This window comes from Lasiodiplodia theobromae, assembly GCF_012971845.1.
Source record: "Lasiodiplodia theobromae strain AM2As chromosome Unknown scaffold_17, whole genome shotgun sequence".
NCBI classification, from domain to species: domain Eukaryota; kingdom Fungi; phylum Ascomycota; class Dothideomycetes; order Botryosphaeriales; family Botryosphaeriaceae; genus Lasiodiplodia; species Lasiodiplodia theobromae.
The window spans coordinates 289,618-313,771 of NW_023336377.1; the positions used below are offsets into that span (position 1 = coordinate 289,618).

The following is a 24,154-nucleotide window of genomic DNA, read 5'->3' on the forward strand; positions in this document are numbered from 1 at the left end:
CACTGGTCCAACTCGGCGCGATTGGGACAGTCATCACCTGCGGCATCTCTGCAAGTCATCGCCCGGGCGACAGAGCCATCACGTCCACGTGATGAAAAGCAATAAGAACTGTGAGACGGACGTCTACAAGCACCGCGTGTTTCTGCATGTTGTATGAATTGTCTGCTTATTTTCACCAGGCCATCGGAGCCAGGACGTCAGTCACTGACATGTAAGCAAGCTCACCGCAGCTTTCCACTACTCTCACAACTTCTCGCACTTTTGATAGTTGATCTCCAGAAACGCCGTGTCAACCTTCACGCCCCAAACGCCCTTCCACGTCGTCCCGGCGTCCTCGCCCCCAAACACGTCCTTGCTCGCCCACACCTCGCCCCTAACCGCCACGGGCTCCCACGGCGCCATGGTGACGACCGTGTCGAAGTCCCTGCGCTGGTAATCGCAGCCCTTGGCCGGGTCCGCGAACGAGGGCTGGTTGGTGACATTGGCGAAGAAGGACAGCGGGTACGGGCTGTCGTGCATCTCATCACAGCCAACATTGCCATCGCCTCCACACGCGCCGAGCGTGCTGAAGGTGGTCGTGAAGAGCGCGCCGTGGGCGGGGATGGGGCGGTTGGCGTTGAGATGTGTCGTCGTTACGTTGATGCTGCTGGGTGGGTCCGTGTAGGCGTAGGCGTCGCAGGGCGGGTCGAAGCTGGCCGGGATGACGCGTGTGCCGTATGAGGCGGAGCCGGCGAGGGCGACGGGATTGGTGGCTGTCATGAGCTGCGTGTTGGCGAGGCGGAAGAGCGAAGTGCTGCTGGCGCCTGGCATCGACAGAAATGGGTATTCGATTGATATGCGCTGGCAAAGACGGGTCAGCAGAGTACCTAAATGAATGGTCTTAGAGGCAAAACGTACAGTGAAGTCTGGGATTCCGATGCCGCCAGCCTGGACATCGTGGTCGAGCACAGCCTGGAGGAGCGCCGGGTACGTGTCTTCGGGCAGTGACGGAATCAGGGAGCGGTAGACAGCCGTCTGGATGGTGTATTTCGAGCCGACGATGCTCTGCGCCTGAGAAAGCGGGATAGGCAGGACGGCGAGGGTGCCGTTGATGGTGCCGGTGATGTTGAGGCCGCTGGACGCCGCGATTGGGTTGGGTTGCGATTCAGACTTGCATGTCAGAGTGGCGCTGACTAGGCTGAGGCACACCGCCGCGAGGGTCGAGAGTATGTTGGTCCGCATGGCGGTTGTCGTAGAGAGCAATGGTGCAGGAGCTGGAGGCAAATGGAGGATCTCTTAAAGGTCACGCAGACGCTGAAAAACAAAGAACGACGTCGTGCAACAATGGAAGGAGCGAGTGGGTGACGCAACTGTACATGTGTGAGGAGCCGCATCGCCCCTTTAAGTCTAAATTTTAGCTTCATGGCCGCTATGCCACACTGAGATAGCGGGCGTACTATCGCTGATCGTTTAACTTGGCGCTATTGAGACTTTCATAGCTCGAAAAGCAGCCTGTGGCAGAGTCGTCGCATCTATGCTATGCAGGAACTCTACCTAATACGGACGCCCACGAATACCAGCTGTGTTTGCTTCTTCAAATGCGGTAATTCCGCAGCGGACAAGCCCGGCGATCGTTGCTGGCTAAAGCTTTAGTACCAGCCACACCTCAGCGTCCCAATAAAGTTCACAGCACATGCCAATCTGGATAAGCTGAGAGGATGTTCAAAGCTTCCTTCCCCATCTGATTAGCCGCGGCAGCAGACCCTGGGCATGCTCCCCGCATCTCGACCCATGTGCGCATGACTCGCTAGCCGAGCGCATCCGCCATCAGATATATCTCACCTCAGCTCCTTCCACCTCAACAGTACCTCCACTCACCTCACCTCGCTCAACCATGGTGAACTTCAACCTCTCCACCACCGTCCTGCTCCCGGCGCTAATCGCCGTCGGGGCGACGACTACAATGGTCTTCAGCGCCAACAACGGCATGTTCGACGCAATCACCGACATCGTCGAGGACCCGACCATCACCATCATGCCCGGCACTGCCGACGTGCCTCTGACCCGCGAATGGACCGGCATCGCCGCGCTCGACCGCCAATTCACCGTGCTCCTCATCTTCTTCTGGCAGCTGCTCGACGGCCGCCACCCCGCCGGCTCCCTGCACGCAATCCACTTCTTTGGCCAGGTGGGCGCCTACTGGACCCTCATGCAGCTGGAAGCGAAGCGCGAAGGCAACAAGCGGCGCGTCATCGCATAGTAAGCTTAATACCCCTCCCTCCCGATGTCCTCCATTTCCCCTCCACGCGAACCCCGCTGACATCACACCTCCGCCGCAGCACCACCCTCATCGGCCTCCTCTACCAAAACATCTCCGTCGCCATCACCATCCCGCTCTGGTCCCTCCTCCACCTGCTCACCCTGCCCAAGCGCACCAACTCCGCCGCCCTGACCGCCAGCCTCACCCTCCCCGCCTCCGAAGCCCGCATGCTGCCCTGGGCCATGGCCCTCGGCTACATCGTCCCGTCCCTCGCCATGTCCCTGCCCTCTCCCGCCCTCACCACGCCCCTCGTCCAGCAATGGCTCGCGTCCGCCTGGCAAGTCTTCCCGCTCTGGATCTACCTCGCGCAGACGGTCATCCTGCGCCCATTCTTCACCTCCCGCACCCCCACCCCATCCTCCCCGGCCGCCGCCGCAACATCCTCCTACCACGCTGCCAGCTCCACCCACCTCTTCGCCCTCCTCTTCGCCGCCATCCCCCACGCCACCACCCTCACCCTCTCCCTCTCCACCCTCGCTTTCCCCTCCCTCTTCTCCCCCACGACCGCCGCGGCGCTGCACCCGGCCGCAGTGTTTCTCCCGAAACTCTCGCCAGCCGGCACGACGGGCGTCAGCCTGGCGGAAGGCACGACGCGGCTCATGCAATGGGACGAGCTGGTCAGCAGCGTGGCGAGCGTCGTGTGGGCGGCGACGCTGTACCTGCGGGATACGCGGACGAAAGGGGGGAAGCGGTACGGGGTCGTCGGGGTCGTGCTGAGGGCGGTGGGGTGGAGTGTTGTGGGTGGGCCGGCGGCGGCGGCGGTGGGGTTGGTTTGGGCGAGGGATGAGGGGGTGCTTGGGTGGGAGGGGGTTGGAGGGAAGAATTTGTGAGAGGATTTTTCTTTGTTTGTGTTTCTGTTTGGGTTTTGTGGACGGCTGGCTGATGTTGGGGTGTGTTGAGTAGGGGCGGGAGTGGCGGCGGAGCGGATGCAGCAGCGGCAGCGGCGGCGGATGCGGGGATTGAGGATTACTTTATGCTTGATATGATGAAGTATATCAAGGCGGATATCGAGGTTTCTACCGCTGCGTCGTCGCCGCCATCCGGCAATCTTGTAACGCCTGTAATCACGGTGCCGAAATGAGACCAGGGTGATGCGGAGACCCCTGCGTTGTCAAAGCGGTGATGTTTTAGCACAGGCTTAATGATTGGGGCAATCAGTTGCACTGCATCGATTGAGAGGCGCAGGCTGAGGGGGAATCTGCCTTGCGAGGCCGCCCTTTAATGCACCAGTATGAGCGCGCGATGCACCTAATCGTACGCAGCCGAGCCAGAATTCGTGGAAGCGGAGCTAAGCGCTTCCGGCAACGCGCCATTAATTCCTATCGAGCCTTACGGGTGACAGCAGTATAGTTCAGAATGCCGTCAGAAAAAGCCAAAACTATACAACCACACCAGTGCGACAAACCGAGCAATCTCGCTTACCCTTGTTGGACACGCGGAGTCCGAGGATTGTGGCGCGTTGGGAGGCAGAAACGGCCCCATAAGCATTCCCGGGGATTTCTACTCTCGACACCAAGCACTGAATTCCTTTTCTCATGAAAGACCGCAATGCTAGCCCAGTATACCACCGCAATGAGGGCAATCCCCCAACTCAACTTATTCTATTGCTTCGTCAATACCTGGCTCTCTTGGACAGCCTCTGCGATAGAGATTTGTGGGAGCTGGATGCCGCAGTGCTTGGCATGCGTTAGTATGAAACCGAAGGCGCATGTCAGCCGTGAGAGGCTGCATCTCTCCCTCCCGCGATATGGTCTGGCTTTCCAACTCCTGCAAAGCTGAGCTTTCCACTCTTCCTTTCATCGCGAACCCTTTGAGCTCTCTCTACATATAATCTATATCCCCTTCAAGGTAGGTGTCGACGTATCATCTTGTTTAAACAGTTCCCAATTCTTAAGCAGACCTTTTAGACCCTCTTCATACCCGGAGAATCACCATCTCCTCGACCTCATGGGCAACACGCAGTCCGACAACCGAGAGGCCAAAATTTATAATGGCCCCATCAAACGCGTGCCCGTCGTCAAACAGCTCTACAGCCTTGTCAGAACGTCCGTGTACGCCATGAAAGGGGACAAGGCGGAGGCAAAATGGAGTGCCAAAGGCGCGGTCCCCGGATGGCAGTCTTGTGAGCGGAAGCTCCCCGCTATAGCACAGCGGGCGGTCTAGAAGTTGAAGGGTTACGCTTTCGACGAGGTCAAGAAGCAGTGGGATGATGTTAGGCCCCGCATCATGAATTACGCGATCTTTGGTGTCGTGTCGCTTGTTGGTTTGTTCTTCTGGTATTCGCAGTACAATGTAAGAAGATCTATTTTTCTCCTGCAGTATATTGCTTCGGGCTCTATACTGACTGCAGTTCTGAATAGCATGCTCAACAACGAAAATTCGAGGAGAGACTTATCAAGAAGATGGCAGCTCAGTATCGGGAGGCCAGCTCTCGTCTGGAACAAGGCTCATTCCCTGCTCACTGCGAGCCAAACGCAAGCAATAGTACGGAGAAATTATCTCCCAATACGGGGTTCAACTGGAATTGGCTGGTGACGGTACTCATTACTTTTGCTTTGGCTGGAATTGTTGTCGCCGTCTCTAAGGCACAGAGAAAACGAGCAAACCAAGGGCCTGGACGAAACCAACAGCCGGTGGCTGCAGCTTCGGGCCAGTCTGACTTTACGCCGAGACCTCCTGGACCAGACCGAAGGCCAGTCACCGAGGACAACTTGCGCCAAGTATCCCAGGCATATCGGACATTCTGGCGACGTCAGATAACAGCGATTTGAAAATGGCTAGCTGTGAAAGCATCTCACCTGACTTTTACCATTTTATATATCTGAATATATTTCAAATCGGTCAGGTCATTCCTTCATTTGAAATGTTTTTTTTTTGTTAAACCTAGAACCACATTAGTGCAACTTTAGACAATTTACAATAATGACTTAATCCTTTGTGTAGCAATGTGTTATACCATGCAACCCTGACCTCCCTTGTGAATTCTGGTCATTCTTTTGATCTTTGAGGCAACCACTAGTGACTTTCTTGTTCGTTGTAGAAACTTGCTATCAGCTCGAGCATTATAATCCCGGATCCTAAAATCTACGGTAACCTAAGGTTGATCAAACTGTTGCTAAACCAGCTCAGGAAGGACCTTCATATCATACACCGCATTATAAGCTCCGAAGGTGCGCTTGTATGTAAAGTCGCGCAGCAGTACGTAAGGATTACTAATCAGTAGCAGTCAGTAGTGGGGTAGGTGTAGAAGAGGAACGAGCTTGTGGTGGGAGCAGAGACGAAACAACTGAAGAACACGAACTTAAAATAACTACTTGTCTGTGTCACTCGACTTATGTGTATGTCTATTCATGGTAATAGATTGGTATCGCCGGGATTGTAGAGGGTTTCCGACCAGCAGCCTTGATAGACAATTAGGGAGGGGGCGGGGGGTCGCACTTGACATGGGGATCGAGGAGTGCTTCATGCTTGATAGGATAAAGTACGTTAAGGCAGACATTGACATATGAGCCCATTGACCACCTTTTCGCTGTCTGATAATTGTAAGGGATTTTCGATTGTGTCACAAATACGAAGCATCTAATTTTATGTGCAATTAACCCTAGAAATAGAAAAGTACTATGACGTGTAAATGCTGAATTCCCAGAGAATAAAAAACATCATATACGTAAGAGGAAGCAGGAGGCGTGAAGTGATGAAAGGTACATGAAACTGTTGAGCATGAATGGAGATCATTGGGACCTACGCAGCCTGTTTCTCATCGTATACCTGATCCCAATAGTCCCATACTGACATTGGGGCGGACGAACCAGAATCCCTCATTTCTGAAATGCAACGATCACAAAACATTGTACTCAAGTCTTGCTCGTACCTACACCGATCAGCCAAGTCGCAGACCAGTTCTGCAGCCTTCTTGCGCTTCTTGCGGTCTACGAACAGCATGCTTTCGATTAGACTTGACAGGTTCTTCAGCTCTGTTGACTGGTCAAGGAACGCTAGCCATTCCAGAATAGCCGCGTCATTTCGACAATACGCGTCTGTTTTGCTCCCGTGGGTGCTGAAATATGATCGAATGTCTTTGACTGCTTTTCCTTTGAGCACCGAGTACATCTCGAGATACACACAGCCTAAGGACCAAATATCAGAAGACTCATTCCGCTTCTCTTGATCGTAGACTTCGGGTGCGCAATAACGTTTATCGAGGAAGCTCCTGCCGGACGTCGTTACGATAGCATCGCGACTTTTATAAGTCAGTTCTGCGGTGCAAACTTTTGCACTCAAGGGTGGAGTACCTGATTCCGAAGTCTGTCAAAAGGATTTTGTTTCCCAGGATCAGACAGTTTTTCGGTTTGATATCCTTATGCCTACGTTTCATCAGAATTACCCCCATTGTGTCGTGATTATCGCCCTACCTGATTTCCATGCTGTGAAGTTTTTTCACAGCGGACGCCAAACAGCCGAACCAGCGTTTAACATGCTGCCTATCTGGTGATGACTGAAGGTAATCTGCCAGATTCGTATCTGCCACTGGAGTGAATAGGATCGCAAAGTTGCGTTGGTCTGTGTAGCTTCCCACCATGCTGACAAAATGGTGATACTCTTCTGATGTCACCCTTTGAAGTATCTCCAACTCCTTCTCGAACATTTTTGCGATCTCCTTTGCTGAATCACTACCAGGAACTCGGGTACGTTGCATGAGCTTTCTCGCAACATCGCGATTGTTTCTACTATCTTTGCAACGCCAGACAGACGCAAAGCCGCCAGAACCGAGCTTTTCGCCTTCTTGCAAATGCTTGTCACCATCGAGGAAGTGTTGGTGTTTCCCAGGTTCCATTGCGTGGCTCAAAACTGATTCTTGATGCTCCAGAAAACTTCGTCTTTCCGATGGATCCAAGAAGATCTTTTTGAGAAGGTTTTCCTCAAATGGAATCCAGACATCTGTCACCCCAGCCTTCAGAAAAGCGGGAAGAAGATCGCGCCGCTCCATCAGATCAAAAATTATATGGACTCGAGGGTTTGGCCACCAGTCGAGTGGTTGACCTTTCCGCTGGTAGCTTTGGATAAAGCCATGCTCGCGGCTATAAAGCTCAATCTCTTGATCCGTGAAAGGCCCTTGGGCGTTTGAAATCTTCTTCGGTTTCAGTTGATTGCTATCGTTCCCAAGACTATTGTGGCAACATCTGTGACACCACTCCGGCTCAGTATCCAAGATAGTTCGAAGGTCCGATGCTATTTGAATTGCTGTCGACTGTGCTGAAAGGCTCGAAGTCAGAATCTTTTCGGCTAACTGAAACACATGCCAGCTCATTTGCCGGGAAGCTCTTTTGTGGATCGTTCTGAGGGAATCCCCAAGCGAAGGACCATCGGCGTACGTGTTCGGACCGGGAACTCGGTATGGCGATGGGGAAGAGGGAATCCGCACTGACTGGGGGTGCTGGCCACAGATGAAACTCAACATCTGTATATACACGCCTCCAAGATCCCAAATATCCACAAACGTGTAGTCCCATGAAAGTCCAATGGCTCTGGAGCTATGGTAGAATTTTAGCTCCGACATGTCCCTGACACTGTGAAACATCAGATTTTCCATTGCTGATGACCTGCTGCACAATTACTATATTACCTTTGACTAAATCCTGCGAGAACAATATTCTCCCTGTCAATGATCATGCCGGTCGTTTTAATGTTTCCGTGACTGAATTATCGTATTAGCCTTGTTTATGTCTAGACCATTATTATCTGATGAAGTCCAAGCTCATGAACATACCGAATTGAATTGTTGTGTAGATAGAGGATTGCGGATGCTAAGCAACCGATCCAACCCTGGACTTGTGACATGGATTTGGGATCTTTCTGGCGGCCAAGCATGAATTCGGAGAGATTTAGCTCAGCAGCCGGTGCGTAAAGGAATGAAACCGAGTCCATTGTTGCGAGACATCCGATATAGTCGAGGATATGACGATGATGTATCATGGAAAGGATTTCATCTTCAAAGTGTGTTCTCGACCGGGGAAGCGAGTGTCTCTGGACCAATCTTCTTGTGATCACCTTTCCTGTCACGCGATCCTGGACTATGTCAAAGGTGCCTCGATCGTCCATACTGACTCTCCTCAGGAAGGTAAACAGACCCTGTCTTTGCTCATCGGAACAAATGTGTCCCCTGTAAGGCCAATTTCCAAGTGAAAGCTGAAGAGTAGCCAGAACCAATTTCTGTGCTTCACAAAAACCGGCTGCTTTCTCGGTATCGATGAGGCCAGCTGACTTGAGACAGCCTGGGCGCATTGGAATCCACCAGTCCGAAACTCCGTATTCGATCACGGCAGTGAGCCCATGGAGGAGCCCAAGCACTCGGAAGATGACATAAACTTTTGGACAGGTCGCCCATCGCGGATAGCCATTTTCATACAAGATCCTCCTAATGTTCACAATATCCGAGTAGGATTTGCGCGTCGGCGTTTCCGGAAAAAAAGAATCCAAAGCCCGCACCTCCGTCGAATCCTTCTCCGATGAGGTGTCTACTTCCGATATAGGGTCCCCTTTTGGTGTCGGGTCCCTTTTTGGAGTTGCCATGATTGATGGAATGCGTAGGTGTTGGGTATGAAAGTTGTTGTAGTAGAAGGCTGGGAGCGGGGTCCCGCTGCGCTGATGCTAGACCCTTATTCATTCCGCCGCTGTTGTACAAAGCAACGTGGATAATCTGATTGGATAAAGATATATGGGGCTGAACGTCATCTCCGATTTTCTATTTGACGTATACCTAAGCCCTAACGCAAGACTAATTTAGTATGGCTGACAGAGGCGAAGCCTAATGATCGACACGTGAAGAGCCGAGCCTCACGTACCCATGCATGTGGCTTTCTGTGCAGCTCGGCGACATTAGTGGATAAACTCTGAAGCAATATTTGCATTTGTGACAGCATCACGTTGGTTGTGGGCGTTCAGTGGACTACTTGTCATACAGATATTTTTCAGCAGAAGCAGAAATCTCTTCATGATTAGTGAAGGGAGGATGAATGATTTAGGAGCACTTTATGCTTGTTATCACATGGTATATCAAAACTAATATCGAGAGTCGAACTGCCTCCCACCATGTACTCGCTTTTCAGTATTTCAATCACACCTGCACACTTCATTGCTAAACAAGTTGGAAGTTCGCAGCAAAAATTGCTCTAAGACCCCTGTTCATTTCCTTAACTTTAGAGTCCCGAATACTGAATGCGTAAATGTAGAGAGTCTTTTTAAAGATCGGAAATGAGGATGTTTTGATTTGTAAGCTTGCATTGGATAGCCATCCCACGGCCCAACAAGACATCGAAAGGCGGGTCGTAATGCGTGGCGATGGTAAAACGAGTTGTTAGTATTTGCCTTGATTTCTTGAAGCCCCATTCCAGGTCAATATATCCTCTGGTATCGAGCAGCTTTCCTTGCAAAGTGACCTTTTGTGAGACTCCCTCTTTCTCATCCGTTTGCACCTCAAGCTGAAGCACCTCGAAGACAAGTTTTGGTGAAATTAGTTTGGCGTCATCGTCACCTCCGGGATACCAAAGAACCGCAAGCTTTGATATTCTCTCGCCACCTTGGTTGGTGGTATAGATGCGAATCAACTCCACAACATCTTCATTGGATTGCAACTGCAACAACAAACGTTAGTAGCTACAGAAGACAAAAAAAATATGATGGTACATTTAGGGATTTCCCTTCACCCTCTCCTTCAAATGTCTCTCTGGCCATGTCGCCTTACCGCTGCACGAGCGACAGGCAGATCAAAAATCTGGTACATACCGTCCCATGTCGTCTTTGGGGACAAAACAAGCCCAAACACATCATAGGTTGCTTAGCAGATAACGGTCGATGAAATCGGCTTTAGGTGGCAAGATCGTGTTCCTTGCTATGGGGACGCTAGGATTTGATGAGAAGAGCTCACAAGCTCATGCGGGACGGATCGCCCCGCCGAGGCTGTGAAAGGGCGCTAGAACTCATTTGGAACGGAGCTATGCGCCTAACCAGTATTGTTTTGCCACATGCCAGCCACCTTCTGCAGTCATCTCACCTGGGCTTCTCCATAGATCGGCCTCGATTAACACCATAAATAGCGTTGATATCTATGAACTTTAAAGACTTCATAATTGGTCTTGCCGACACCGACGCATGCACCTCCTCGTTGCGTTGCTCATGGTCTCGCACCTGACGCATTGGATGCAAATTCGATGAAGCCTCTCTTTTGTAACAGTACTTCAAAGCTCGAGAGCTGGACTCATAGCGAGTGCAAGGCGCCGATTTAGGTAAAGAAATGCTGATAGAAAATGCACCTTGCGCCACGGCGCTAAGAACTTACCCCGATTTGCCAGCAATGTCTGAAAGAAACTGTTGCCTAATCAGTTGATTGGTAGATACATACCGGACGTGTTACATAGGGCTTATTTCCCCTCCTCGAAAGGTGGGGGCGTGAGACCAGGCTTCTGCCCAGTCCGAATATCTGTGCACTCCAACCATCCCAACAAGAGGTACAACCTCTGCTTAACTAGCCATACCAGGTATGAACACCGTCTACATAAATACTTATGCCCACAACTGGAGCTTGCCCATCTTTAAGCCTCAGGTCCTATCGACGATGGCGGAATTCGACGTGCACGCTGTGCCTTGTGGCTTCATCCATGCATCGACACGCCATCGTGCATGAAAGACACAGCCTCGCGCCCGTAAGCATGAGAGCATCTCTCCTGTTGACACATCGCCGCGAGGCTGAAAGAGCCTCTGCATAGTGTAAAAAATTCTTAATTTACTGCAAGATGAAGTAGCCTCGTCGTCCTCGGGTGGCATCGAAGAGTGTGAATACTTTGAGATGGCGCAAGACCAAGCATCCGTCCTGCCCTGTTACAATGAGTCCAAAACAAGGGTTGCTCACCCACCCAGTGCAACCCAAGTTGCATCCCAGGAGAACCGAGAGCAGCAACAAACGAACGAGACAGCATCGGGCCGCAGCTCATTGCCAGCCTCGACTCTCAACGCACCACCAGGTTACCCGAAACTAGCAGAGCTTATGAACATCCTCCCCGAGACCTCCATCTTCCGCCGCTTTGGAACGCTCAATTCCTTAAACCTGCTCTATCTACAAGCGGAGCTGACGGATATTGAGCACAAGCTCCGACAAGCTCAGGTTGCGGATCACAAAGCGGGAACAGGGTTTAAGAACCTTTATGCAAAGAACTGGTATTTCCTTGACGCTTCGGTTCAGGATGGTGATGACCAGCAATTACAGCTGGTCAATTTGGCATGCGAGAAGCTGGATAAGTACAGTAAGTGTCAGAACGAGGCTATTGCATTAGCCAAACATGCACGCAAACATCGGCTGGCGCGAGAACTGATTGACACTCTACTTCATAGACACAGCCCTTATTCAACAAGAGAAAATACTCTCGTTTAGTCCTCCTGGCAAATACGACATGGACTACATCCGCCGATATCTGGCTTCTGACGAGATCGGCGAGCCGTACCCGCTGACCGGCGATGACTCGGACACATGGGGAACAGTTCAGGAGCCGAAAACCCATGTCGATGACCTCATCGCCCTCAAGCCACGCCGGAATGAAGATGGATTCTCAAACTGGATTACAAGCAAGGGAATTATCAAAATATTTGCGCTTGGAGGTGCGCGCTTCGGCAAGCCATCTGCAAAGCACGGTGGACGGGTCAGCTTTGAGGACACGGCCTTGCTACGCATCACCTACAGTATCACTAGTATTCTTGCCTCTCTTATGCCCATCGCCTCCATCGCTGTTCTCTACGTGGTGCAGTCGATGAAGACACGATTGGTGCTGATTGCCGTCTTCAATGTGCTGGTCACTGTATGCCTTATAGCCTTTACTACAGCTAAAAGGGCTGAGGTCTTCGCTGTGGCGGCTGCTTTCTCAGCCATACAGGTGGTCTTCGTACAGGGTGGGAGTACGGTCGGTAATACAGCGTGAGGTAGTTGAGCTAAGTAAGGTACCTTTCTACGTAGTTACAAAGGCGTCGCCATCCAATTCCAAATGCGCCTTTTGTAAGATGCACAAAGAGAGCCTCGTATGAATGAATGTAAACAAGAAACAAGTCGAATCGGACGAAATGTGAAGAAATATGTAGCAGGGAAGCCTCAAAATCTCGTGCACATGAAACTCCGTTACCATCGTTGGTCTTGTAGACATCCCATGTTGCTCCAGATGGGGAGTGGGCGCATCACTTCCTAGAAGACTTGTTTCTGCTCTTGTCATCTCGCTTCGCCTTTTCCTGGCTGTGCTGGATTTTCTTCTGTTCCTTCTTCGCATCTTTGGACTTCTTCGCTGCATTGGGGTCTAGAGGTGCTGATGTCAGACAGGGCTTCTGCTTTACGGTCAAGGTGAAACTAACCTTTCGTCGGTTTTGGCCGTTGAGTAACCGCTACTGTATGAATACATGAGCCCCGGAGCCTCGCATCGTTCATTGTCTTCGAGCTGAAGATTGCATCGTAAGCGAGGTTTTCGACGACTAGGAAACGGCCGCCCAAGAATCTCTGCGGAAAGTGCAGCCCACTGTTGCAACGCGGCTCAGGGATACCTCGCCAACGAAGGTTCTCCACCACTCCGACGGCCATGATCGGACGCTGGTCAGCGGTATAGCATGCAGCCTGAGAATTTTTCCCAAAGACTTTGAAGCAAGCCCGCTTCCACCACGACAACCGTATCTGCTTCACATGGATCCACGGCTGGAATTGAATGCTGCACTGTGTTACGAATTCCAGAGATAGAATATTATCGAGATTGGCGCCGGTGTCGAAAAGTGCTCTTCCACTTACGAAAATCTCGTTTCCGTTGTTGGTGGTACTCGCGAATTCGACACGCCTTGTCCAGTCCTCCTGCACAAAAATATTTCAGCATTCTTGAAAAAGAAATTGGCAACGAAAGGAGCCTGGGTACCTCCTGAAAACCGCACTCCATGCAAGAGCGATGAAGCAGGGGTGCGCAAGCCTGTTGCGGTCCGGCGGCTTGTACGCGTGGTAGAACTAAAAAATCGACCTGCGACTCCTCTTCGGATTCATTCTGCCGGGCGGTGGCAGCGTTCGCCACCATACTACCTGGAATTTCGCATAATGCGCGGCCAATCTGGTGTCCACTTGATATGCGAGCCATTCATGCAACAATAATGTAGGCGAATGCGCTAATACGTATTGTCTGCCTGGCAGCGTTCCCCACAGGAGCTGTGAAATTGATTGAAAGTGCACACAAACGCCGACTGGGGTGTTGTCGAGGGGCTTTCGTGAGTCGACTTTGTGGAGTGTGGAGGTGGGCGAACGCGTCAAACCCAGCGACAGGCGCAGGAAACAGCACAGGACAATAAGTTGGTACTGCGGAGCAGAAATCGTAGGGAGTGCAACTTGGACCAGATTTGATTAGCTCCATAATCGTGCAAAATGAAAACAAACAATAGAACATTGTAGAGAAGGTTTTTAGGATCACTTTAGAAGGATACAAAGGCGCCAGCAAGATGGCACCGGAAATACACCGCTATTCGCGTAGAAATCGCACTACGAAGGGGGGGACGTACAGCAGATACAGCAACAAAAAAGCGTTGTAAACCGTAGTATAAATGGTAACGAAAGCAAGTAGTAGTTGCTCGAGCTCTTTTATAAACGCAGGCTCAGCCTTGCCGTCTGCGAGCTCCCAGCAGCTTTACAGTACTATGCCTAAGTATTTACGGGCCAATTCCGCCACCCTCACCCATTAACTTTGCAGTCCAGCAGCACCGCTAATTTTGCCTGGAATCTGGACCAGTTTTTTGTATATATAAGGAAAATGCATTAAGCTTATGTACACGTGTTTCATGGTGTTTAGTATTTAGTGTACCAGCCCTACGCAGCGATTACCGCATCTACCCGCCTATCTATACTACCTAACACCTGGTTAAATATCTCTTATAGAATAAGCTTCTATACGTTCTATAAGATGCGTCCTATCTTCTCTTTAATATTCTTCTTAGATCTAGTTATTTACTCGATGTCTAAATAAACTTTATAGACGTATTTTTTTAGATGCTACTAGAGGTACTTATAGGTAAATATAGCGGCTATTTAAGTACCAGTATAGCTAAATCTACGAACTACGCAGATAACTACAGATACCAAGATTCCGCGCTAATATAGTGAGAGCTCCATTCCTGAAATTCTGTTTGGAAAGATCTCCTTAAGAGGCGTGCGTTGTGGTGGCATTTTAGTGGGGTTTGTGTGGGAGGGTGGGAGACGCGACCGCGCGATTTTCGCGTTGCGGAAAAACCGCGGATACTGAGGGTACCTAGGCACTATAAATTAGTTGAATGGCGACAGAAGCTTGAGCGCCGCGGCGATGAGGGTTGGGCATGCTTGGCGACACGTTCACGTTATTTTAGGGCCTACGTAGTACGAAGGGCCATATTGGTGGACGCGCTCCCATTCGAGGACGACCGGCCGGGCCTCGCTGGTGAGATGTGCCCCGCACCGCACACTGCGGCGGCGGCAAATGGGAGGCACGGTGGGCTGCACAACGATCAGATTGCGCCTAGGGCGTCCTGGGGCGACGGGCGCGCGGACCGGAAAAATCTAGCTCCATATGCAGTTTCCATGAAGGGAGCACTGAGATATTGCCCGACGACTAGTCCCATTGTAATCTGAACCTGCCGCCCGAGCCGGAACTCCTCTTAGAAACTGGTCGGACTCGCCAACTAGATTGCAGAACCTATACCAAAAGGATATGTACTACACATAAACTTGGAGACTAGACTATTGTATTTAAGCCTACTAGGATTCAATGCGTCTTCTTTACTTCGACGTCAGCTTTCGCTGCTGCTATCAGTGCTCGCTACCATTGCCTGAACGGCAATATGATGACCCACATTTTCACGTTCAAGGGCTTTCGACTAGACTAAAAGTAACTGAACAGTCAGGCGAAGCGGCTGCCGCTGACACAAGGCAATTTGGACTCGCGGATGGTTCCGGAATAAGTCTCAACCATCTCATTCAAAGCATTCGCAGGCTATGATGAGTACGTCTGTGTAGACAACCTCAGCTTTCTCCTCTAATATTTCCCTTCACGCACCACCATCCACCTCAATAAAACCTCGGCTTAAACAACCTCTTCCCTCCCCTCCTCAGCAACCTCTTCTGCACCGCCCCCGTCCCATCCACCGGATCCGGCGCATTCAGCGTAGTATTATACGTCGCATCACTCGGCAACACCTCCATCTGCACCGTCGCGTTCCCCTCCCTATACTCACTGGTCGGCGTCCCCACCGTCACATACCCCGCGCCAACCACCTCCTTCCCCGTCGCGAGGTCCACGCCCTTTAACGCGCGCTCGAACATCTCGAGCGAGGCCAGCGGCTGGTAGAACGGCACCTCGTGCCCGCTCTCGTAGATGCGCACGAACGCAAACTTCGCCGCCTGCCGCACCTGCCCGTGGGCAACACCATCACTCGTCTCGATGTCGACGAAACCGGCGGTATCGTAGTCCTCCGCGGCGATGATGTCGGCAACCGCCTGGCCGCCGAGCCAGTTGCAGTTGTAGTCGGCGTCGCCGAAGTACAGCGTGACGCTGACGTTGCGAGCGAGCAGCGCGCGGACGTCTTCGATCGTGTTCATCCGCCTATCATCGTCGCCCGTCGACCCGAAGGCGGTGCTGACGGCGTTGTTGGATTCGGAGAAGTTGACGTACGCGCCGATGGCCTGCTGGACGGCGGGGGAGTTGAGGTAGTCGACGTAGAAGGAGTAAGGGAAAGGGTCCGGGGTCAGCTCGCGGAAGTCGTATTCGTCGCGGCCGGCGTAGATGTCGTACAGGTTCTCGACTTCCTGGTAACAGAAGTTGTCGGCGGCGCTGCAGACCTCGTTCAGGCCGGAGGTGTAGCACGCGACGGTCTGGTCGTAGCAGTTGCCCTCGCCGTAGAGGTTGTTGTACCACATGTCGGCGATGGTCGAGTTGAAGGGCTGGTAGTCGTACGTGTGGCCGGGGGAGATGGAGAAGTTGTAGTAAGCTTGGTATTGGGTGAGGGGGTCGAACCAGCCGTTGCCTATGAGCACGGATTGCAGGTCAATCTGAATGGCGTCGGTGATGTTCTTGCTGTTTTGCTGCTCGATGTACTCGCTGAAGACGGGCGCGTAGTGGCCACCGTAGCTCTCGGTCGTGAAGTGGAAGCCGTTTTGAGAGTACTCCGGGAAGGCGCCCATGAAGCCTTGCAGCGTCTTCCAGAAGTTGGGCGCTGCGTTGTCGGTCGAGTTGGCCGTCAGGGTCAGGTTCGGGTACGAGTACGTGCCGCAGTCCGAGGCGTAGTCGGGGCATGTGGCGTTCGGCAGCGTGATGATGTCGCCTTGCTCGGACGTGTACGCCGACACGGGGATCGAGTAGGAGAAGCCGACCTGCGTGGGCTGGTCGATGAAGAGCTGTTCAGGTGTAAGTACGCGGTGTAGATTGGGGGTTGTTTGAGATTATGCAGGGTCTTTCTGGGGCGGAGAACCCCTGATGTTGATCTTCGAGACTGACCATGTTGCTGACATTGCTCCACGAGTACGGGTTGTTGTAGACATTGCCGTCAATATCAACACCGCAGGGGCCAAGCTCCTGGAAAAGACCAATCATGGACGAGCTTCCAGGACCTGCATGGGAGTTGTCAGTTTCCGCTGTTTCGTTTATTGGTAGTAGTGAATTCCGTACCTCCGTTGATCCACACGGTCAAGGGAGCAGTCGTCGGGTCTTGATTGCGCGCCTCGAAGAACCACCTGCAACGCCAGAAATTTAGTCATTGAACTCCCCCTTCTCCACGAATTCCACTGCAAACACGTACCAGAAAATGTGCTGGTCCTCAGCCACGTCCGCATAACCCGAAAGACTCTTGACATTGGGATCCGTCTCGCAAATGCCCGTGGGAACCTATTTCAGCAGGTCAGAGACATATTATTGGCCGAGCTGGTGTTTCACAACGATATTTCGTCATCCGATTTTCTGCGGGTAATCCCAAAGCAGGGAGAAAGAGAGAAACAAAATCCACACGTACTTCCTTATACCGCACATTGACGCCAGCAGCGCCCTTCTTGAGCGTCAAGTTCGTCGGAGCAGTCACGAACTGCGCAGAAACAGCAGCGGGCAGCACGGCCGTAGCCGCGAGGGCGACAGCAGCAAGCATCGAGGGCATCGTCGCTAGAAGGCTTAAACAGGAGGGACGGCGCGACGAAGAAAGGGACGGAAGGCGACGGCACGGAAAAGCCCTGAAGAAGGCGCCATGATCGGGGGGCCTGGCGGTCTAATATATAAATACGGCGGAGACGGCGAGCGTCAATTACGGCGTACGTGCGCGTCAGTTAGCAGCGCCGGTGTGTCCGTCATGGTGGTCGGTTATTAGTCGATTGCGGGACGTGCGGCGATAAGCAGCTCCGGTGCGGAGTCAGGATTCAGGAACGGCGGGCTGTTGGTGCTAAACTCTATCAGGCAGGTCGTTGCAGCCCGTCGAAGCTTCGGCAAGGAAAGCTTGCCCCGCCAATCGCTGCGCTTGGTACCCGGCTAAGAAGCTGGGCGGAATGACGGCGCTTTCCTTCCTTCCCCCTTGCTTCGGCGGGACGCGCGTGTGGGTTTTGTTTTCTGCCTTTTCGAGTTACGAGTGCCGCTATCGTGGGCTGATGACGGTGTGCCCGCTGTTCAAAAGCCCGGCCCGGCCGAGCCCACAATCTGTGCGTGTGGGGCGAATGCGCGTGCGGCGCAGATCCGAGCATGTCCGTCATCGGGAATGCCCGCAGGTGCATGCATACAATGTCCAAGTGAAAAAATATTCAGAGTAAAAAGCTCGATTATAATGAGTACGAATTCATTATATCTTGGGATTGCGGCCTCTTGAACATCGAATATCTCATTGGCATCTTTTTTTGAAATTCTTGGAAACGTGCGAAGACTAGTATACATAGATGAAATACTCGCTGTGAATGTCTGTTTTCTCGTTTTCTGCCGAAGCGCCTCCCCACTCAATTGGCCCATCCCTCGGAATGCTTTCTCCGCTACTTCTCGTCCTGCGTTTGTGATTTTGGGCCATGATCCAAATAACGTAAGCGCAAAGACTTGCCAATTTGAACGCATTGGCTATTGTTACCCATCTATGCCATTGATCGATTGGAATTTGAAGCGTTAGAAGTGTGCGCGTCAGCCCTCCCAATGCACATCCGAAGCAAAACGTTGCAACAATGAAGAAGCTCCGTATCCCACCGCGTATGTTGGTCACCAAGAGTACGACAGCCCCTACCGCTTGGTCAGACATCCTTTTCATACTTCACAGCTATTTTGGACACTTACAAGTAATAGAAAGCTCCCCAACGGCCGGAAGTAAACTCACCGCCCATGCGAAAATGGCCGTACATTTCCTATCACGATCCAGTGTCTCGGCTGAATCTGGCCTGTAGCATACTGAAAGGTGCCACCATCCTGTCGTCTCCATGATCATACATGCAACCATGAGCACTGCTGAAACCCAGTTGAGAAGAACTTAGCGTGGCTTCTTCAGCCCATGGGATGAGAAACTTACTGACGCAACCAGGCTTCGTACAAAAATACACAATTACGCCGGCGAAAATATAGGCAATCAGTGGAGATGCCTGCGCAAATGCATCTGCAAACTTCCACTCGAGCAGTTCGTTGACTTCGCGTTTGCACGAAGCATCTGTAATGGCAAAGCCCAAGAAAAAGTATAGTTGGGGGTCGAGGAATGAGCTCCAGATCTTTTCCCATCAGCAATCGTTGTTCTCATGCAGAATGTAGGTCATACTTCAGACTTGTAGAGCCTCCATAACTCTTGGAACCTGCTCCAATTACTTGGATGTTCTTCTGTATTGAACGTCGCAATCTCTCTCTGGGAAAGAAACCACGGCGCTGGGCTGGACTTCATTCTGGCCATCCATGGCTCAACCATCAGTGACAGAGTCGCCAACAGGATTCCTGCAACCGAGATTGGCATGTTCCCTTTGTTTCCGCCCAAATGCAAGTTCATCTCGCCGATGAAGATTGCAACTGGTCCAGCTGTAGCCCAGATAATAGTGCGAAGTGGCTGTGTGAGCTTGCTGTAGCACATTTGCGTCAATAGTATCACCGCTGGCATCAGTGGCGAACTTGAGACGGCGCAGAGGAAGTAACAGACAGTCCGAGCCGAACTCTCTCCGCCTGAATAGAAGTTCAAGAGGGTGGCAAATAAGCCTGAGTGTCTTGTATGAGCTTTTACACTGGTTCATCTCTTGAAGTGGCTTACCGGTGAGGAACAGGCTGGTAGGTATAACTCTTGCAAACTCTTCCATCATGATCGCCATAGATGCCAGCCAGACACCAATTGCTCTTCCAATATAGAAGGCCAGGACTGCAGACTTCATATCTTGACGTTCATTAGACCATTCTCTGGTAAGCGCCCTATCTACTGGCATGTTCTGTTGTACGAACACACCCTCGAGTTGTCTATCCCAGAAGTAGCAAATCTGAATCTCCAGGTCAGTTTTCGCCTCCATCCACCACCATACGACCTGACTTACCCAAACAATGGTTAAAATACGATATTCAAACGGTTTGTTCAGTTTTGGGCTCTGAGGCTCGTCGACTCCTATTTCCTGAGTATGGAAAAATCCGGGTTTGGTGCTGCCATGTACTTTGAACGATTTTGTGCATGTTGAATGCGCACTATGACCTTTGTATGTAGTGGAATTTTCATAGCCTTCGCCCTCGATACGTATGCATGCTTCGTTTCCAATAACAGGGTATGGTACTTCGTGACTACTCGGAGCCATGTTCCACGTCCCTCGGGTTTGCACCGACAGAGAGTTCTGTTTGTAGAAGCCTGGAGGGGGGTGTTAGGAGTGCTATGAAAAGGCGCTGAGGCTGAGAGCGAAAATTTAAAGCTGAATATGAGCACAATGCTCTGCGTTTTCAATGGCACCAGCTGACTGCCATGTTCGCCAATGAGAAGTTGCTGCAGCCCACCGTCACACAGAGCTGAAATACTCCAGACAGCACCACATAAGGAAGAAGCAAGGAAAATACCTAATTATATCCTTTGACGTAGTACACTTATGCAATAAGTGAGATTCTCGCCCCAGCAGCTAAAGAGAAATATTGGTGTCGTATCATGTCAGCAATATGGGTGTCTTGACTTACCACCCCAAGACGGGTCTTAATTGGACTCACGCCAATGTCTCTTTTGGCCCCTGAGAACGCCTACTTGGTGGCAAGAGCAATGGGTAAAGATGACACCTTTCGTATATCAGCATGGTAGCCCCGAGCAGGTATATCGTTTCCCTTCAACTACTCCCTTTGTCTTAATTCATGCAGCAGATGAACCACCATGCGAATCCACTGGCACTCGCGAAATTTTCAACCGTTGGAAGATAGTTCACAGAAGAATTCCATTGAGCTAGAGGAATCAGAGAGGTCTGTCAACCGAAAGCTAGGCGTTCAAGGATCATGTTAGGAAACGTAGTGAATCGGAATTCGACTATGATTCTATGTACGAAAAGAAGCTGCTAAAGAGAAAGTAGTTCTAAAGAGAGAAGTGTTTAAATAACAGGATTCGCGTGCTAGATATAAACGAGTAAGCGTATTACGAGTCGTACGGCGGTTAGCCGTAATAGATCATTTGTTTAAGCCACCACTTTCTAGTTTCCGAGAACGAACCGTTGATTCAAAAACTTCCGAGACATCGAAAAGCTTGCCAAGACGCTTCCTTGGATCAGTCTTTCCCTTCACTCGATGGTACCAAACTTGGAAAGTTGTCATCTCAATCAACATTTTTCTTGCCCTCGCCATCCTGGCATTCAACATCGCGGTTCCAGTTTGGGTTGACACGAAGAACGAGAAACAAAAGCTATATAGCGGCGACTGTGATACGGCCGACAGAATCGCTCTCTACGCACATGCAGTGATCAACGTGTTCGGTACTGCTCTTTTCGCGGCGAGTAATCATGCCATGCAGATACTTGCTTCGCCAAGTCGATACGACATCGATTCTTCGCACAGGCAAAGACAGATTTTCTCCATCGGTACGCAGTCTCTGAAGAATTTAAAATCCGTCAATAAATTCCGAGCTATTCTCTGGATCATCCTCGCGGTTTCCTCGATCCCGCTACATATAACGTAAGTGGTATTTTGCGCCACTAAAGCCGGAGGCTCCCTATCTGACGGAACAGGTACAACTCTGTGATCTTTCCTACGACCGGAGCATACGCGTACAAAGTTGCTGTTGTAACACCCGACTTCTTAAATGGCGCTCGTTTCGATCTCGGGTCCATCAACAATCTGACCAGCTCTTCGTCTATCACGTCCAATTCCAGCAGCTTCACTGTCAATCACCTCACCTCCCATGTATTCGGTTCAAGGGTTCCTTCGGTAGAGCCGAGAGCTGCTGAGTTGCTGGAACTACTCCAATCCAAATATCTGAAACAGCAGCTAAAGAACATGACAATCGACGAATGCATTGAAGCATACCTGGTGAACCGGCAAATCACTCATCGCAACCTCATTGCAGTAAGCGATGACGCCCGATCAAGCACGAGCTCAGTCGTTTGGCTCGAACCGTCGAAACCCCTGAACGCGGCCACCAACTGGATCTGCCGATACCGAAAAGACGTCGTTAGCGGCTGGATGCTCAACGGCACGGATCCCGATTGCGCTCCCGAGTCTGCGTCAGTGCACCCGTGGGACTGGGCTGTGGGTGTATATGCGCAACCGCTACGAGACGGTAGCTTGGAGATTGGCAGACACCGGATCAGCCGCTGCTATGTGGAAGAGGTTGAATCGAGTTGCAGATTGTTTTACGAGCCGACGCTGTTCATCGTGGTCATTGTGGCCAATGCGATCAAGGCGGCTGCCATGATAGCGACACTCCTCCAATATAAGCGGCCAGCGCTGGTCACCATTGGCGATGCCCTTGCGTCATTCCTGGAGGAGGCAGATGAGACTACGCGCGGGTTGTGTCTCGCCACGGCGAATGAATTTGCCTCTGGGTCATGGGATGCTCGACCACGGATTTTCTCACGGGAACTGAAGACTATCAAACGGTCTACAGGAGCATCTCGGCAGCAGTGGATCACGACCATGGCGGCGTAAGTGAAACGTTCCCCGAGAGGATCCAAAGACTAATCAAGTTGGAAGGTTCGCGACTATCATGGTAGTTGGAACCATACTCTTTGCAAGTATTTACGACAAGTCCAACAGACTTCGTTGGTCCCTCTCTGGATCGGTCAGCAAAGAGTCCGTCAAGCTGGGAGTCGGCCTCGGTGCAGCTTCAGTTGTCATACTTGCAAATCTTCCTCAGGTTGTCCTATGGCTGAACCTTGTATTCCTCAACCGGCTCGTCACCTGCATGGCGGTTTCGAGAGAGTGGTCGCTAATGGCACATGCCAGAAAGGGGCTGCGAACATCTGCATCGCGTGGAGAACAGCGGTCAACATACTGGCTACAACTTCCCTTAAAGTTCGCCATCCCAATGCTTGCCGTCTCCACGGGTCTCCACTATCTTGCATCACAGGCCTTATTCTTCGGATCTCTCCGCATATATTCTCCATACGACGACGGCCAGCTGATCGAAGATTACACCGGACTCGGCTACGCACAGAACCCGGCGCACGTTCTCCTCATCACGCTGCTGCTCCTGAACTCCGCCATCATCCTTTGGGGAAAGTCTTACAATAAGCCGGGTATCCCACACGGAGGCTTCAACAGTGCGGTACTTTCCGCAGCTTGCCATCCTCCGGTTGGCGAGACTGACGTTCATCTCAAACCAGTACAGTGGGGCGTGGTAAGCCGACCGGGCGAGGAGGCTGGAGTCGGCCACTGCGCGTTTAGTAGTGAGGAGGTTTCATTGCCGGTTGAAGGGAAGAAGTATGCATAGACGAGTCACGTCAGGTCAAAAGAAGAAAGAGTCGGCGAGTATGACCTACTTCTGGGGTGCGCAAGTGGCATCTCACGTCTTCGTTTCTCGGATGGAGTTTCGGAAACGACGTGCACGGATGTATTGACAAAGATTATTCGTGTGGGGGATGCGTCAAGGAGCCGTGAAACAGCTGCCTTGCACCTGGAGGATTTTGTTTCACAAGATCATAGAACAGACCAATAAGCTGATCGCAATTTTATGCACAATACATCAACTGAGGTGGTATGCTTCTGACTTGTAGAACGTTCCAGGCCTCGCATGTTTATCAATAGTCTAGTGAATGCTCTTGCAGTAGCCCTGGGTGCCCTTTAGCCCACAGTAGTAATCGAACTCGTCGCCGCCCATATGAAATCCCACTGAGAAGCATGCAGGAACATCGACCTGCGCATCGAAGTCCTGCGTATCCATCTGACCTGTTCACAGGATTAACCACAGCTTCCAGGCTATAGAAAGTATTTACTTACAATCAGGACAGCTATCCCACTGCTTGGTTCCAGTGTGCCTGTTCCTGTAGCGGGCGCACGCGAACTTCGTGATATCGGTTTGGAAATCCCACTATATGCCTGAGTCAGACGGAACGATCGACAGGGGCTACTGCGGGAGACGTACGTAAGGATCTTCAACCGTATCGCCTTTATGGCGAATGCCGCATCCGCAGAAGTTGTGAAGATCAGCCAGCGCAACGCCTGCGCAGAACCTGCAGTGAATGTTCAGTGGACATGAATTTGCTACGGGATGTGGGGAAAAGGTACACTGCGATTGTGCCGAAGATGTTGGAGAACCTCATGTTTGACAAATAGATCCGTAACGAATGAATAAAGATGAGAATGGACCCTGAGGAGGCTGTTGATGAGGGTTGAAAATGATGCGATTGAGTGAGAAGCCGGGGAGCCGCAAGCCGCATATATACCGTCTTATCGCAGTTCGAAT

The 24,154-nt window shown here is 51.4% G+C and overlaps 6 protein-coding genes across 6 annotated transcripts; 3 read left to right on the forward strand and 3 right to left on the reverse strand.

The window, feature by feature from the left end:
* Positions 1–243: 243 nt before the first annotated feature.
* Positions 244–1,221, reverse strand: LTHEOB_6022 (Isoflavone reductase family protein; the record flags this gene model as incomplete). The annotated part of the gene is made up of 2 exons (XM_035515233.1): positions 244–840; positions 898–1,221. 2 exons carry the CDS (start codon positions 1,219–1,221, stop codon positions 244–246), a joined length of 921 nt encoding a protein of 306 aa, XP_035373153.1.
* Positions 1,222–1,873: 652 nt separating this feature from the next.
* On the forward strand, positions 1,874–3,129 carry LTHEOB_6023 (Atma protein; the record flags this gene model as incomplete). The annotated part of the gene is made up of 2 exons (XM_035515234.1): positions 1,874–2,238; positions 2,319–3,129. The coding sequence occupies 2 exons, from the start codon at positions 1,874–1,876 to the stop codon at positions 3,127–3,129; spliced, it is 1,176 nt and encodes a 391-aa protein (XP_035373154.1).
* Positions 3,130–11,339: 8,210 nt separating this feature from the next.
* LTHEOB_6024 (uncharacterized protein) lies at positions 11,340–12,264 on the forward strand (the record flags this gene model as incomplete). Its single annotated transcript, XM_035515235.1, has 3 exons — positions 11,340–11,595; positions 11,684–12,144; positions 12,220–12,264. The coding sequence occupies 3 exons, from the start codon at positions 11,340–11,342 to the stop codon at positions 12,262–12,264; spliced, it is 762 nt and encodes a 253-aa protein (XP_035373155.1).
* Positions 12,265–15,392: 3,128 nt separating this feature from the next.
* Positions 15,393–17,467, reverse strand: LTHEOB_6025 (Carboxypeptidase s1; the record flags this gene model as incomplete). Its single annotated transcript, XM_035515236.1, has 5 exons — positions 15,393–16,718; positions 16,819–16,931; positions 16,990–17,054; positions 17,120–17,205; positions 17,330–17,467. 5 exons carry the CDS (start codon positions 17,465–17,467, stop codon positions 15,393–15,395), a joined length of 1,728 nt encoding a protein of 575 aa, XP_035373156.1.
* Positions 17,468–21,259: 3,792 nt separating this feature from the next.
* Positions 21,260–23,093, forward strand: LTHEOB_6026 (uncharacterized protein; the record flags this gene model as incomplete). Its single annotated transcript, XM_035515237.1, has 5 exons — positions 21,260–21,426; positions 21,480–21,974; positions 22,098–22,394; positions 22,444–23,017; positions 23,076–23,093. The coding sequence occupies 5 exons, from the start codon at positions 21,260–21,262 to the stop codon at positions 23,091–23,093; spliced, it is 1,551 nt and encodes a 516-aa protein (XP_035373157.1).
* A 404-nt stretch (positions 23,094–23,497) lies between these two features.
* On the reverse strand, positions 23,498–24,011 carry LTHEOB_6027 (uncharacterized protein; the record flags this gene model as incomplete). The annotated part of the gene is made up of 4 exons (XM_035515238.1): positions 23,498–23,637; positions 23,689–23,779; positions 23,834–23,921; positions 23,977–24,011. 4 exons carry the CDS (start codon positions 24,009–24,011, stop codon positions 23,498–23,500), a joined length of 354 nt encoding a protein of 117 aa, XP_035373158.1.
* Positions 24,012–24,154: the final 143 nt, after the last annotated feature.